The sequence below is a fragment of the Oncorhynchus kisutch genome, linkage group LG9, assembly GCF_002021735.2.
Source record: "Oncorhynchus kisutch isolate 150728-3 linkage group LG9, Okis_V2, whole genome shotgun sequence".
Lineage (NCBI taxonomy): Eukaryota > Metazoa > Chordata > Actinopteri > Salmoniformes > Salmonidae > Oncorhynchus > Oncorhynchus kisutch.
This window is the reverse complement of record NC_034182.2, coordinates 2,873,551-2,887,922: the sequence shown is the minus strand read 5'-3', so window position 1 is coordinate 2,887,922 and position 14,372 is coordinate 2,873,551. Positions and strand designations below refer to the sequence as shown.

General features: G+C 42.4%; 1 protein-coding gene across 1 annotated transcript; it reads right to left on the bottom strand.

Moving 5' to 3' along the window:
- Positions 1 to 3,002: 3,002 nt before the first annotated feature.
- Positions 3,003 to 13,881, bottom strand: LOC109886680 (diphosphoinositol polyphosphate phosphohydrolase 3-beta-like). Its single transcript, XM_031831507.1, has 5 exons — positions 13,413 to 13,881; positions 8,846 to 8,956; positions 7,472 to 7,516; positions 7,112 to 7,199; positions 3,003 to 5,657 (listed from the first exon to the last, which is right to left on the bottom strand). Exons 1-5 carry the CDS (start codon positions 13,506 to 13,508, stop codon positions 5,449 to 5,451), a joined length of 549 nt encoding a protein of 182 aa, XP_031687367.1. The 5' UTR covers positions 13,509 to 13,881; the 3' UTR covers positions 3,003 to 5,448.
- Positions 13,882 to 14,372: the final 491 nt, after the last annotated feature.

Below are 14,372 nucleotides of genomic sequence, written 5' to 3'. Positions count from 1 at the left end.
AAGTAGGTAGCCTTCAGGTTATCCATACTGAACAAAAATTAAAATGCAACATGTAACAATTTCAAAGATTTTACTGAGTTACAGATCATATCAGGATATCAGTCAATTGAAATAAATAAATTAGGCCCTACATCTATGAATTTCACATGACTGGGAAAACAGATATGCATCTGTTGGTCACAGATACCTTAAAAAAAAGTAGGGCTGTGGATTAGAAAACCAGTCAGTATCTGGTGTGACCACCATTTGCCTCATGCAGTGTGAAAACTCCTTTGCATAGAATTGATCAGGCTGTTGATTGTGGCCTGTGGAACGTTGTCTCACTCCTCTTCAATGGCTGTGCAAAGTTGCTGGGTATTGGCAGAAACTGGAATATGGTGTCATACATGTTGATCCAGAGCATCCCAAACGTGCTCAATGGGTGACATGTCTGCTGAGTATGCAGGCCATGGAAGAACTGGGCCATTTTCAGCTTCCAGGAATTAAGTACAGCTTATCCCTGCCCATACCCTAATCCAAGGAGGGGCAAAGTACTTCAATCTGGCCCGCGATACATAAAAAAATATATATATTTATATAGATATATATTTATTTATTTTATACTTTTTTTCTCCCCAACAGGTGAAGGGTGAGAGCCGTGCATCCTCCGAAACACGACTCAGCCAAGCCGCACTGCTTTTTGACACAATGCCCGATTAACCCGGAAGCACCAATGTGTCAGAGGAAACACCATACACCTGGCGACCGTGTCAGCGTGCATGCATCCGGCCTGCCACAGGAGTCGCTAGAGCGCAATGGGACAAGGACATCTCGGCCTGCCAAACCCTCTCCTAACCCGGACGAAGCTGAGCCAATTGTCTGCCGCCTCATGGGTCTCCCAGTCATGGCCAGCTGTGACACAGCCTGGTATCGAACCCGGGTCTGTAGTGACGCCTTAGACCGCTGTGCCACTCAGGAGACCCCCAAGGGGCACATTAAATTCTCTGGCAACAGCTCTGGTGGACATTCCTGCAGTCAGCATGCCAATTGCACGCTCCTTCAAAACTTGAGACATCTATGGCATTGGGTTGTGTGACAAAACTGCACATTTTAGAGTGGCTTTTTATTGTCCCCAGCACAAGGTGATGATCATTCTGTTTAATCAGCTTCTTGATATGCCACACCTGTCAGGTGGATGGATTATCTTGGCAAAGGAGAAATGGTCACTATCAGGGATGTTAGCTTTTTGTGCTTATGGAACATTTCTTGGATATTTTTTCGTTTCATGAAACATGGGACCAACACTACAGTCGTGGCCAAAGGTTTTGAGAATTACACAAATATTGATTTTCACAAAGTTTGCTGCCTCAGTGTCTTTAGATATTTTTGTCAGATGTTACTATGGAATACTGAAGTATAATTACAAGCATTTCATAAGTGTCAAAGGCTTTTATTGACAATTACATGAAGTTGATGCAAAGAGTCAATATTTGCAATGTTTACCCTTCTTGGCAAGGTGCTCCATCGTGCTGGAAAAGGCATTGTTCGTCACCAAACTGTTCCTGGATGGTTGGGAGAAGTTGCTCTCTGAGGATGTGTTGGTACCATTCTTTATTCATGGCTGTGTTCTTAGGCAAAATTGTGAGTGAGCCCACTCCCTTGGCTGAGAAGCAACCCCACACATGAACGGTCTCAGGATGCTTTACTGTTGGCATGACACAGGACTGATGGTAGCGCTCACCTTGTCTTCTCCGGACAAGCTTTTTTCCGGATGCCCCAAACAATCGGAAAGGGGATTCATCAGAGAAAATTACTTTACCCCAGTCCTCAGCAATCCAATCCCTGTACCTTTTGCAGAATATGTCTGTCCCTAATGTTTTTCCTGGAGAGAAGTGTCTTCTTTGCTGCCCTTCTTGACACCAGGCCATCCTCCAAAAGTGTTTGCCTCACTGTGCGTGCAAATGCACTCACACCTGCCTGCTGCCATTCCTGAGCAAGCTCTGTACTGGTGGTGCCCCGATCCCACAGCTGAACCAACTTTAGGAGACAGTCCTGGCGCTTGCTGGACTTTCTTGGGCGTCCTGAAGCCTTCTTCACAACAGTTGAACCGCTCTCCTTGAAGTTCTTGATGATCCGATAAATGGTTGATTTAGGTGCAATCTTGCTGGCAGCAATATCCTTGCCTGTGAAGCTTTTTTTGTGCAAAGCAATGATGGTGGTATATGTTTCCTTGCAGGTAACCATGGTTGATAGAGGAAGAACAATGATTCCAAGCACCACCCTGCTTTTAGAGCTTCCCGTTTGTTATTCAAACTCAATCAGCATGACAGAGGGATCTCTAGCCTTGTCCTCATCAAACCTCACACTTGTGTTAACGAGAGAATCACTAACATGATGTCAGCTGGTCTTTTGTGGCAGGGCTGAAATGCAGTGGAAATGTTTTTGGGGGATTCAGTTTATTTGCATGGCAAAGAGGGAGTTTGCAATTCATTGCAATTCATCTGATCACTCTTCATAACAGTATATGCAAATTGCCATCATACAAACTGAGGCAGCAGACTTTGTGAAAATTAATATTTTTGTCATTCTCAACTTTTGGCCACGACTGTACATGTTTTGTTTATATTTTTCCTCAGTGTACATGGTAGTTACATGAGCAGACACCTTACTATAAAGCACAATGTGATGTCTGATGTAAAAAGGGCTTTATAAATAGTTTTTTTTTTTTACTTAATTTTCATTTCATTGGGCTGCAGCCTATCATTTTTTCAACAACCTTAAAAATATTGAAGGCCAGTATGTCTCATGCACCCCTCCTAAGTGCCCTGGAGCAGTCATCTTGTGTCCGTTTCCATGCAGCATCCTTGTGGACTTCCTGTTCTATGCTGTCTTTTTATTGGAAAACAAACACCTGACCCACCCACTAACACCACCCTCACACAAACATGCACCAACAATGTACCAAAAGACTGGAGAAACACTGAGCAAAATGAGTAGATTCAGTACAGACATTACAGACAGGCTAGAGTCAAGTAATTCCCTTTTAATTCATTATTATTCCAAACAGAATAGTCTTCAATCCACTTGATCCAATTTCACTGTTCATATGATCATAAAGGAAATTCTGTTTGCATTGATAAACTAGTGAGTGCTTCAAGACACCCTAGTGAGAGAGTGCCTGGAACTAAGTTGATCAGCACACATTCACAGCAGTCCCCCACCCATTCATTATACAGGGACTGTTTAGTGTCAGTAATAAGGGACCATGGGGGTAATTCATTCAAAATAAAACTACAGCTGCTGTACATTTGCCACTTTTTCCCCGCAATAAATTTTAAAAAAGGTCCTCGCAATTCAGAACAAATAGCATTAATGTCCTTACTTTCCTTCCTGAATGTAGTGTACCAATATGCATCAATCCAATCTCCATCAATTGTTATATCCATAAAGAAAGTTAAAGGTGATAGTTTCATGAATAACCATGTATTTTTTTAAATCCTTAGAACATTACCAAATACACCAAATATTATCATGTATTAGACATGGATAGAGTAAGTCGATTTTGACTTTATCATTCTGCCTGGCAAATTATATCAAACATTTGTCATTTGGCACAGGATCGATATGTATTTGTCACATAGACACAATGTATGCAACAAACAACACATGTAGTCTGACCAAGTGGCTGACATTATCCAATGACAGGTTTTATAGAAAGACTGGACCAGCCAGATGACTGTCCAATCAGACAGGCCGGTGAAATCTTTACATGCAACAGATTTTAAGAAGGGTCAATATCAAACTCACAATAGATCCCACCTTCATCTGTTTAACCCTTTCTTCGGTTATTTACTGGCCCCTAAACACTCCCTCCCAAAAAACTGCTTTGATCAAGCATGAGCACAAATTAAAACAAGTATTATCCACAATGGCAGACCCTGGTCAAGTACACATGGAAAATACAGCACTCTTGATTTAGCTTGCCTAGTAAAATGGAACCAGTGGAATAATCCCAAAAGTACAAACTCCGCCCACCCTACAATACCTCAAGTATTTGAAAGTTGACATACTGGTATGTATTTGACAATGTCTGCATCAGAGGGGTATTCTTGTGATAAAATGAATGCTGGGAGTCTGGGTGAGATAGTGGTTGAGTGATAAGATTAAAAAGTGAAACTACTTATGTTTGTGTAATCTCCAGTAAAGCACTACAATTTACAAGTGTGTTCTCAACTATAATATATCACATCCATGTCCATCGTAAGAACATTTCCATGTTCAGCCTAACCATCAGTGTCACCCCACCATGAATCTAACACGGAAAGCACTCATTTCCATCCATTCCCTTTCTCTTTCAGACTACTTCCCTATTCGTTGTTCCATGTCATCTCATCTCTGTTCTCAGGTGGAACTGAAAGGAGGACATTTTTTACCTTCACTACATTTTACATCAATCGAAAAACAATCGCAAATATGGAGGAGAAAAATTCATATGGTTGCATTTCTGTTAACCAGACACACAACTCTACACTTCTCTGCAGCAGAGTATTTACAGGTCCCCTGTGTGGGGGGGTTCCATGCTCATTCAGTGGTCAGACAAGATGCTCAACTGTGGATTAAGGTACATTATCTCAGCACTGAGGAGACATCATTTGTGGCAATTGAATGAAATGTAGATATTATATTAAAGAGGGCCTGCCTTCAACTAGTAAAGAGACTCTTATGGCCAGGTCATATATGGGGCGGGCGTTAATAATTCAATTAGTATATCAAATTATTGTTATTTATGATGATGATAGATGGAGAAAAAAAACTGATGACAATCAAGGCAACACAATTAAAGGCAATTAAATGTGAAATGCTCCCTATAAGAAATACAAAATGTGTTGTTTTTACAACTAAACTTGAAACCAATTACTGAGGTGAACGGGGAGGGACAATAGTGAGCCCTTGTCTTCTGCCCACACAGTATGGTACTACTTGAAGCAGGTAAACAGTCATATTTTTGAGCTGTAGTTTGTTTGTACAGGTTAAACACCAGCCAAAGGGAATCTGACACCGTGCTAAGACATCCTTCCAGTGCTCGTCCAACTGAGGTAGCATCTCTTTGTTGTCAACACTGCTCCAGCTCCCGAGGTCCAATGACACTGTCATTTTCCATCCTATTGTCAGCCAATTACCCATTTTCTGTGGCAGCCATGTTGTGTGATGTTCTTAATTATGGAAGAAAATAATAATACAATTGACCCCAATAGAACATTCTTAAAGACGTTACTGAAAGGCATTCCTTAACTGAATCATCCAGACACAGTTCCAAGTATGGCTTTGGTTTTTGTCCAAGTATACAGTCATTTACATACATGTGGCGTGAGCCGTGACTCTGAGGATTCGTATATTCATGCAAAATGTCAGTTTTCAGTGTATCTGTACAGGTAGAAGATCGTTCATAGGTGTGGGAAGGGGCCAGTCCTATCTGCGCGAGGGGCCCAGAACAGATCCTGTGGTGGGGGGGCCGTAACGGGGGAAGTTGTCATTAGGGGGCTGGCTGGGGAGCAGGGAGTTCCCATTAGTTGGAGAGCAGCTGAGATGAAGCCGCTTCAAGTACTCAGCGTGGTCCGGCTTGTGGTGCTGCAGGACTTTAATGGCTTCATCCACTGTGAACCACTCACGTTTACGACCTGCAGGGGGAGACAGAGACCAAGTGTGAATTACTCCTTCTATTGACCACCAGGGGGGGCAAGTAGTGGATGTTATACACCAACCACCTGAAGGCGGCATTGTCATTTTGAAATTGAATATTGTTAAGCGTTTCATAAAAATGATTTGAACCAGAGACCTTTTGGTTACTGGCCCAAAGCGCTTAATACTTGCTAGTCGCCAAAGTTCCAGAGCATGTTTTTAATACAGTCCCAATAACCAGTCAGAACTACTGGGGTTTTCCACATGAACTTAGTGTGACATTTGCCCTTTGAGGGGTGGGGATCTTCTCACAAAGATATGGGGTCTGGATCAACCCCATGTGTCACTGTCAATAAAATATTCAGGTATCCCCTTACCAATCTGCAAACACATCCAACGTTTGTCATCTAGGGGCGGCAGCATAGCCTAGTGGTTAGAGCGTTGGACTAGTAACCGGAAGGTTGCGAGTTCAAACCCCCGAGCTGACAAGGTACAAATCTGTCATTCTACCCCTGAACAGGCAGTTAACCCACTGTTCCCAGGCCGTCATTGAAAATAAGAATGTGTTCTTAACTGACTTGCCTGGTTAAATAAAGGTATAAAAAAATAAAAAATGCCCCTATTAATTTCAGCCTACCAAAAGTCTTGTGACGGGTGCTAATAGCCATTTTGAATACATGTTTCCAGAATAGATGTTATCAGAATACATTGATTATCTCTAACAACAGATACAGTGTTATTGCGTGAAGATGAGGCCATAGACATGAGCTCATTTAAAGGAAAGATCCATCACAGTGGCATACTTTCACAACATTCTTTTTGAGGAACAAGTTGTAGTCCATGTTTGGTAATCCTGTGTATTAACGGGAATGAGGATTATTAGTGCAAAGTAACAAATATTGGCGTGGTTAAGTCAGTAAACAAAAACAAAAGAAAGACTTGAGACTGATATACTGCCTATTGTAAGATCTATAAGGACTGAAAGCTCCAGCCACTCAGGAAAAAGACTGATGAAGTCTAAAGGATGATTAATGGATTTCAGAGGTCAGGTCACATTGTTCAGTGCAGTCAGTGGTGAGTCACGGTCTGTTTGGGAAGGCCTGGGATAGATGACCTGCAAGTTCATATTTTACTCTACCTTTGACCAGCTATTTCAGTCCACCTCTCCAAAGCCAGCAGGCTGGTGTGATTTAGCTGTTAGCAGCATAAGTTGAGTCTTAATCAGCCACTTTGGAAATGATGTGTTATGACTCCAAACTTTAGATTAGGTGAAGCCGGATATTATTGGAAAAATATTGAACTTGTTTGTTGCTTGTTTTCTGCAATCCCAAGCCTTTTAGTCAGTGAGTGGGATTTCATTATTTAGTCTGTTGATACTGGCAACATCCTTCCTGGAAAAACTGATTATTATACTAGACATTGAAGTCCTGATGTCATGTGACCATAAACTCACCTATGTTGACCGAGTCCTCCCATGCTTCCAATGTCTCCGTCACGGTCAATACGTAAACGTAAGTTCGGTGCTTTCGGTCTTGATTCTGCTGTAAAGTTAAAAAGAAAACTACATTTGAAAATTCAGGTTGGAATAGCCTCTACCTGTGGCACCTCAAGAAAAAACAGCTGCTTTCAGAGGGTGCACATGCTTTAGGGTAGTTTATCAACCCTTGACTAGGCATCAACCAAATCCACTCAATCATTTTCTATTCTTGAATTTCATTCATGTGACAATTTACACAAGAGAGCAATGACAGTTTTTCAGGGAGTAAAAATGTAACTGTCTTATAATTACTGTCAGCCCAGAGTCACACCTTACCTCAAACACACCTAGGAGACGTCCCAACTTGCCTTTCACTCCTGCCTGGTGGGAGAGAGAAGAGAGGCATTAGAGGGATGTGAGATGACCGTATTGGGCCTATGGCAATTTGACGAACCAAAACACTTGTGTTAGATTAAATAGGAAAGTAGAGAAATCCCAATTCTTGACAATACTGTGTGGGAGTTTTAGTATGAAAACCTTTGACGAGTTAGGAGTGTGTGTTAAGATGTGATGTGTGTGTGTGTGTTAAGATGTGAAGTGTGTGTGTGTGTGTGAGAGAGAGAGAGATGTGATTGAATATCACAACACGAACCCACCCAGTCCTGCTGTATATTTAGAGGTCAAAATCTGAGAGGTTACTGTTTCCAAAAAGACACATGACCAACCCCCCCATTCCCCTTCCTTCCCCTTTATCAAGCTTCACAAAGTATCTGCCCATGTCCACTGGACAGGCTTTAGGACCTGTGAATGTGCTGGAATCCAGCAGGGAGCCAAGTACGTCAGGTTTCCCACCAGCTGGACCTTTGGAATACCACAAGCTCCTCAGTCACTACCCAAACCAAATCCTTCTGACCCCTTTCTATACAAACCCACCTTGGACCCAACAAAATGTACCTCCCAATTCTGTCATGTCATAAGAGAGTTCCCGTCACCCACAATCCTTGCATACATCAAGTCTCTCAGAGCTGAACCCTTTAGCTGTGAAGCCACTTCGGAGAAAACATGATGTGAAGTGCCATTGAGACATCCCAGGAGATCGACAAGATCAGTCTCATGCCACAAGGCAGTGGTGAATTATAGAGGGTGTCTCTATCTATCTCATAGTGTATATGAGAATATTTCGGGCCTACAGACATTCCTGCATGTTGCCTTTAAATGACCAATCAGGGGCCAGAGATTGATACTCATATAGATGACATGATCACTACATGACTTGAAGCCAGAGTTTACAACTAACACATTACAATAGTCTCACCCATCGCTAAAAGGCATGTTCAGACAAATCAATGAATGACCATCAGATCAATGTGTGTTTTGTGCGTGCATATAGCTATTAGTTACACACCCACTTTGTGATTCTTTTCAATTTCATCATCACTGATGATTATGGTGATGATTGATTGGATTAAAGTAAAGATCCAATCATTCTGAATGTGATATTGTTTTTGTGCATCTCTGAGCGATGCTCTATCGACTCCCAGGTCATTCTTTAATTTTGATGTGTATCTGCAAAGGTTTTGCATCATATGAAAACATGAAATGACCCCGGGAATTGATACAACATCACTCAGAGATGCACAAAAACAATATAACATTCAAAATGGTTGGATATTTCCTTTATATGATGATGATGATGACAGGTGAACTCACCTCTTCAAACACCTCTCTGACCGCTGCACCACAGGGCTCCTCCTCCGGCTCCATCCCTCCACCTGGGACAATCCACTGGTCCGGGTGCCGACTGCTGCTCACCAGCAACACCTGGAAGAGAAAACACAATAGCTCTGTGAGTCCAGCTCCACCACAGGGCCCTCTGCTCCACCACAGGGCCCTCTGCTCCACCTTGGCTGATCGATTGACCCAGATCAGGTCCTTTTTGGGCACATCGAAGCAGGTGCCTGAGCTTAAATTACACCACAGTCTGCCATGTACAACGATCTGTACAGATTGAATGAGCATGTATCTGCATTTTCATGATGCAATACACACACACACTCATGACCTATGGGGCTCATAGTTGCTCAGATGTCTCTCACCATGCTGAGGAAACATCCAACTCAAGTCAGTCGAATACGACATATGACAGTGATGCAGCGTCAGAAGCAGCTTGTGTGGCTTTCACCTTCCATATTTTCCCCATCCAGACCCCTCTATACGGGACCAGTCTGTCAGCCTGACAGCCATGTAACATCAGCTAGCAGCTTGGCTTTGACACTCCTCTGTGCTGCTCTAATGGGATTGTGGGATTGCTGGAGCAGACTTGTTGTGGTCCGAGCTTGGAGCCAGGTAGTGACAAGTCAAGTGGTCAAGAGAGGCCACACAGTGGATACGGCACGTGTCACCCTTCCACTCTGGGTCACCACGTCATGTTCCTGGACCTTAACTGAGCCGACATCTCATCTGGCTCGTCCCGGGCTAAGAGGGGATGGAGGGTGGACAGGGAGTGGGGTGGATAGCTATATTTACGTGCACCACATACAGATGAGGGGATCCAACTGAAGCAGCGGGGTAGACCAGACTGTCTGCTTAGTACCCTACATTATAAAGCCATAAACCATGGAGATAGAATGAACCTACTAACCTATTTATAACAGACTGCTAGTGCTTCAGAATGTGAGTGTACGTGTGTGTACACAAGTGTGTGTGTGTGTGTTGGGGGGGTACTGTCTGTGTTTATATATGGGGGTGGGGCACCGCTGTGGGCCTTTTGCAAATATGTTTTTGGGGGCAAGGCTTTAAGCAGATCAGGGATGTCACTATGTTTGACAGTGTCTACCGTGGAGTTTACAATACAAATCTAGCTAGACTACATGCTGCCAGTGTTATTTTTGCTCCACTTTTAAGTCCTATCTATTCTATTTCTTGCTCAAAATGTGGTTGGATATGAAATGTTACGAATTTAACTAATTCCAGGAAAGACATAAAGCTTGTCAGCACCTCATACAAATTCATGCAATATACAAAACATTGTTCATGTCATGTATGTCAAGAGCTTAGGCTAACAAGGTATGTCCCACAGAAAACACAGCGACGGGCAAAACGCCACACCAACATATTAGATAGGTCAAAGGTCAGGTGCAGATGGAGGGGGGGGGGGGCAAAGGGAATAGAGCAGCATCTCCCAGCGAGATTCCAGTGTGTTTTGTAAGCCTGCTAAACGGGCCAGGAATCTCAGGGAGGAAATAAACACCGACTTTCTCGGAGGAGCAACACTGTGGCTGTCAAATAAACCAGTCTCCCACATGCCAGCCTACGGAGGTTTGACGTTTTAGACAGGAGTATTTTAATGCATTAGGAGAGTGGTTAGTCATAACCAAAATAGACGTATGAAGTCAATATACGGAAGTTTGCTGCCCCTTGTTTTACACCAAATACACCTACTTTCAGCCTAGTCGATATAAGAAAACAAAGCCCAACTATATGCCAATTCCAGACCACACACATTCAATAGAGCTTTAACTCCTATCTAGCAATATACAAGTAGGGCAACATCATTTGCCTAGTAATAGGCTACCTTTTAGTCCATCCAGACCAACAATAAACCGTACTTCAACTTTACCAAGTGTCAACAAACCCTTAGTCTTGTAGCGACACAGTGGACTGAAAAGACAATGTACTGTAATACAGTCTCAGGGAGACACCTATTAACAGACCGCTCCTGCCCTCCGGCATGAACACTCTTCTAGTCTCTACTGTTGTTGGAGGCAAATGACCCACCCACTGGCCCTGAGGGATGTCATGTTCCTGTTTTCCCTTGATGGACTTTAAACCTTGTCACTGAACACCTGACCCAGGGGGTTCCTCTTTCTCCTTTTCCATTCCTTAAACAAAGTCTCTGACATCACACAGAGTTCCTATTAACCAGGAGAAGCTACATTTTTGTTCCATCTCCACAAAGGGGACTGAGATTTGATTGCTGAGATCTGACCAAAGCAGGTTGAGACAAGGTCTTCAGATATAGATAGGCCACAATCCTTCAGGGATTCAACAGAATGGGATTGGCACAAAGAGGTGTCATTGGCAAAGACAGTATCGGCCACGCAGGAGCCACAGAGGCTTTTCTCCTATTCAGGCTTAACGAGTTCATGCAATTACGACAGAGTAGCTGGACAGTCCCAGAGCAAACTCTGTAAAGATGTTCCTGGGGATGGGCTCTATACATTACAACAGCTCAGTATAACAGTTGAACAGACACAGGCAAAGCATTTCTTGACCTAACAATACCCTTGACCAGAGACACAGGTGGGTGATTGAAGATGGTCTCCATTTGTTCCACCACAGGTATCTTAAATATTAAAACAAGCTAACATATTACACAAAGGTTTACTTGTTTTATAGTATTACATATGAAATGGCAGCAACAAGATTGTGTGTGTAGGTGATTACTAATGTTAATAGATACTTCACAAGTAAAAAACAAAGGGGAGATTGGGATGCAGCATTGAGACTGAGATTGAGCAGTCTCATTAATATAACTCAGTAAGAAAGCCTTCCAGCTGCTCTACCACAAGACAATGTGCCTATGGCACGGACACACCGACACACAGCAAACTGATATATCTCTATTCCTTGTTCCTGATAGAACCGGCTATACATGAGGGAGAGAACAAGGCTCCCGCAGTTTAAGGGAGAACAGTTTCTCCTTCAGGCCATATCTCTCTCTCTCTCTCTCTCTCTCTCTCTCTGTGGTACAAATACTTGAGTGCTCTGATAGAGTTCTTCATGACAGACAGATAAAGTCTGCAGCTTATTTATTGCATAACAGTGGTGCAGGGAAGTCAGAGGCTGCAGTGTCTTGAACTGTCTGATACAGATGTGGATTTCTATCAGACAGTACAAATCCAAATGTAGGAGCTGTTCATAAACAAGACTTGTGGCTCAGTAAGGAATGAAAAGCATCGCAACTTTTACATTAATGACCAACCTTAAGTCTTCTCGACTTTAGTTCATGCACTGAAAAATGACATAATTTGCTTACTAAGTCTCCTATGACAACAAATCAGATCAATCCAATTGTATTTGTCACATGCGCAGAATACAACTGGTGTAGACTTTACCGTGAAATTAAATAGTAACACATAACAATGGAAAAGGTCCATAGATTTTAGTTATGATAAAGTGGGCCTATTTAACTTGTTACGGTAGTAGGTCTAAGTCGTATCTGTATAAATTGTGGCTTTAAACAATTAAATAGGCCTAGGCAGAAACAATTGGAGCATGCTATATTGACTGAAATGACACATGCACAACAATATAGCCTATTTCATGGAAATAATTGCTTCCCATTAAATAAAATGTTTTTAAAAAATGTGTGGAACGAGTCCTATATGTTGTTATAATTTCGGGGAAATTGACTCGGGTAGATTGTCCATTTTGCTAAAAGACTGAACGCTTGCATCATGGTGGTGCGTAGGCTATCACGGTGAAGCCCGTTAAAAAACAGAAACTATTACGAGGCATATGTCTAGGACTACAGCAATTTGTTAAAGATGTTCTCTCAAACCAGAAATATAAAACAAAGCATTGATTGAGACTACTTTTCACTAGGCTACCTTTGGTTTTAGCCTAGGATACTGAAACCATGTCTTACAAAATGGCCACTTCATCAATAACGCATTTTCATTTCATTTTTATGAGGCAGCAGAGATTATAAAGTGTAAAATGATAACGGTGATATTGTTACTAGTATTTAAACTCGTATGCATTAGTACAGTGGTATCGTCATACAATGTAGCAATGGCTGGACTGATGTCCCGCCCGTCAAATGAAACATGCAACAGAGCGCCTCGCCCCCCTCGCTTTGCTCTCAAACTAGCCCAAACTGGATAGCCGCGGGCAGTCACACAACACCACTGAGGATGCATTACTAAAGCCATGGAACGTAGGCCAATAAAAGGCGTATAAATAGACTATAACACTCCTGTGTTTTTTTGTTTAACATCAAGCCTACATCTCTAATCATTAGGTTTTAAAAACCCGCTGAAGCATTTCTTTCAGACACCGCAAGACAGCCCCCCGCACATCGACATTTTCTGATGAATGAAGTGGTAAAACCACAATGAAAACCTATTTAAGTCTATTACAATAGGCAATTATAGATCAAATATTAACAAGTGTAGAATATAGCCGAGAACCGTGGTTTGGTTTAAAGACAGGACAGCATCGGTCCCCTGAACTGTCAATGAGAAATATAACCATCTAACGTTAACGTTTATACCTCTTCTTCACGGTCGTTCTTGAAGCACAAGCATGCCGCTCGTTTCTTGAAGCCCTCGCCATCATAAGTTCTGGTCTGGTTCGGCTTGAACTTCATTATGTAGGTTATAACTCTCCTCACCGGGCAGGCAACGAAATCCAGAAAATGAACGAACGAAGAATGAGTCACCAAATCAAGGTTCTGGATGGCGAAGAGAAAACTGGCATATGTGTATCACTAAGGTCCAATAACGCGATATACCGGCAATCTACCCATCGACGGTGTATTTTCCCATTCACTCCAATTGCGTTTAGTGCGGTTTTGTCAGGGAATTCCCTCCGTGATGTTGGGTTAATGGATGCAGTTCAGTCTCCCATACCCTCCACTTCTATGTGCAATCTCTTCTTTAAGTAGAGTAAGTCGATACTGTACCCTCCTCCGAAGTCCTCCCACCTTAGGTAGTAGACTACAAGGTAGGCTTTGCGCAGTCGCTGACTGTCAATAGACAGAAGGCAACCTAGCGGAGCGCTGTTACGCACATCACCATACGTCTGATGAGGATAGGATAAAAATGTTTGAAAAATCTAGCTGTGATTGAACATCTATGCAGTGCTCACTCCGTCTGACTTTATGCTTTCTTGAAAAGTAGCCTATCCTGTTTGTTCCATAGGCCCACCCATATGGATAGGTAATCTAGAAAAATAGTACGGTTACAATTTTGAGTATTTTCTCAATATAAGATGTAATGTGACATATTGCCTGAAATGTCAGTAGCCAAGGTCTTTAAAAGACTCCTTATAATAGCCTCCACTATAAACGTCTGTCTTTGGATTGGGGGTGGTGGAAAATAGGGTTTCTGACCTTGCACTTTTTCTCTATTCACATCATAAAAATAAAAATAATAATTTCACAAATTAAGCACTGTCAATTTTATAGCCTGCCTTAGCTACTCTGTGATGACTATTCATGCTATTGACTGAA

Excerpts from the sequence above, each read along its gene's own strand:
- LOC109886680 (XM_031831507.1), bottom strand. The coding sequence starts at position 13,508 with ATGAAGTTCAAGCCGAACCAGACCAGAACTTATGATGGCGAGGGCTTC. Across the intron at positions 8,957-13,412 it reads AGAACGACCGTGAAGAAGAG|GTGTTGCTGGTGAGCAGCAG; the intron begins GTATAAACGTTA and ends TTTCTCTTCCAG. Across the intron at positions 5,658-7,111 it reads GGAGGACTCGGTCAACATAG|GTCGTAAACGTGAGTGGTTC; the intron begins GTGAGTTTATGG and ends CTCCCCCTGCAG.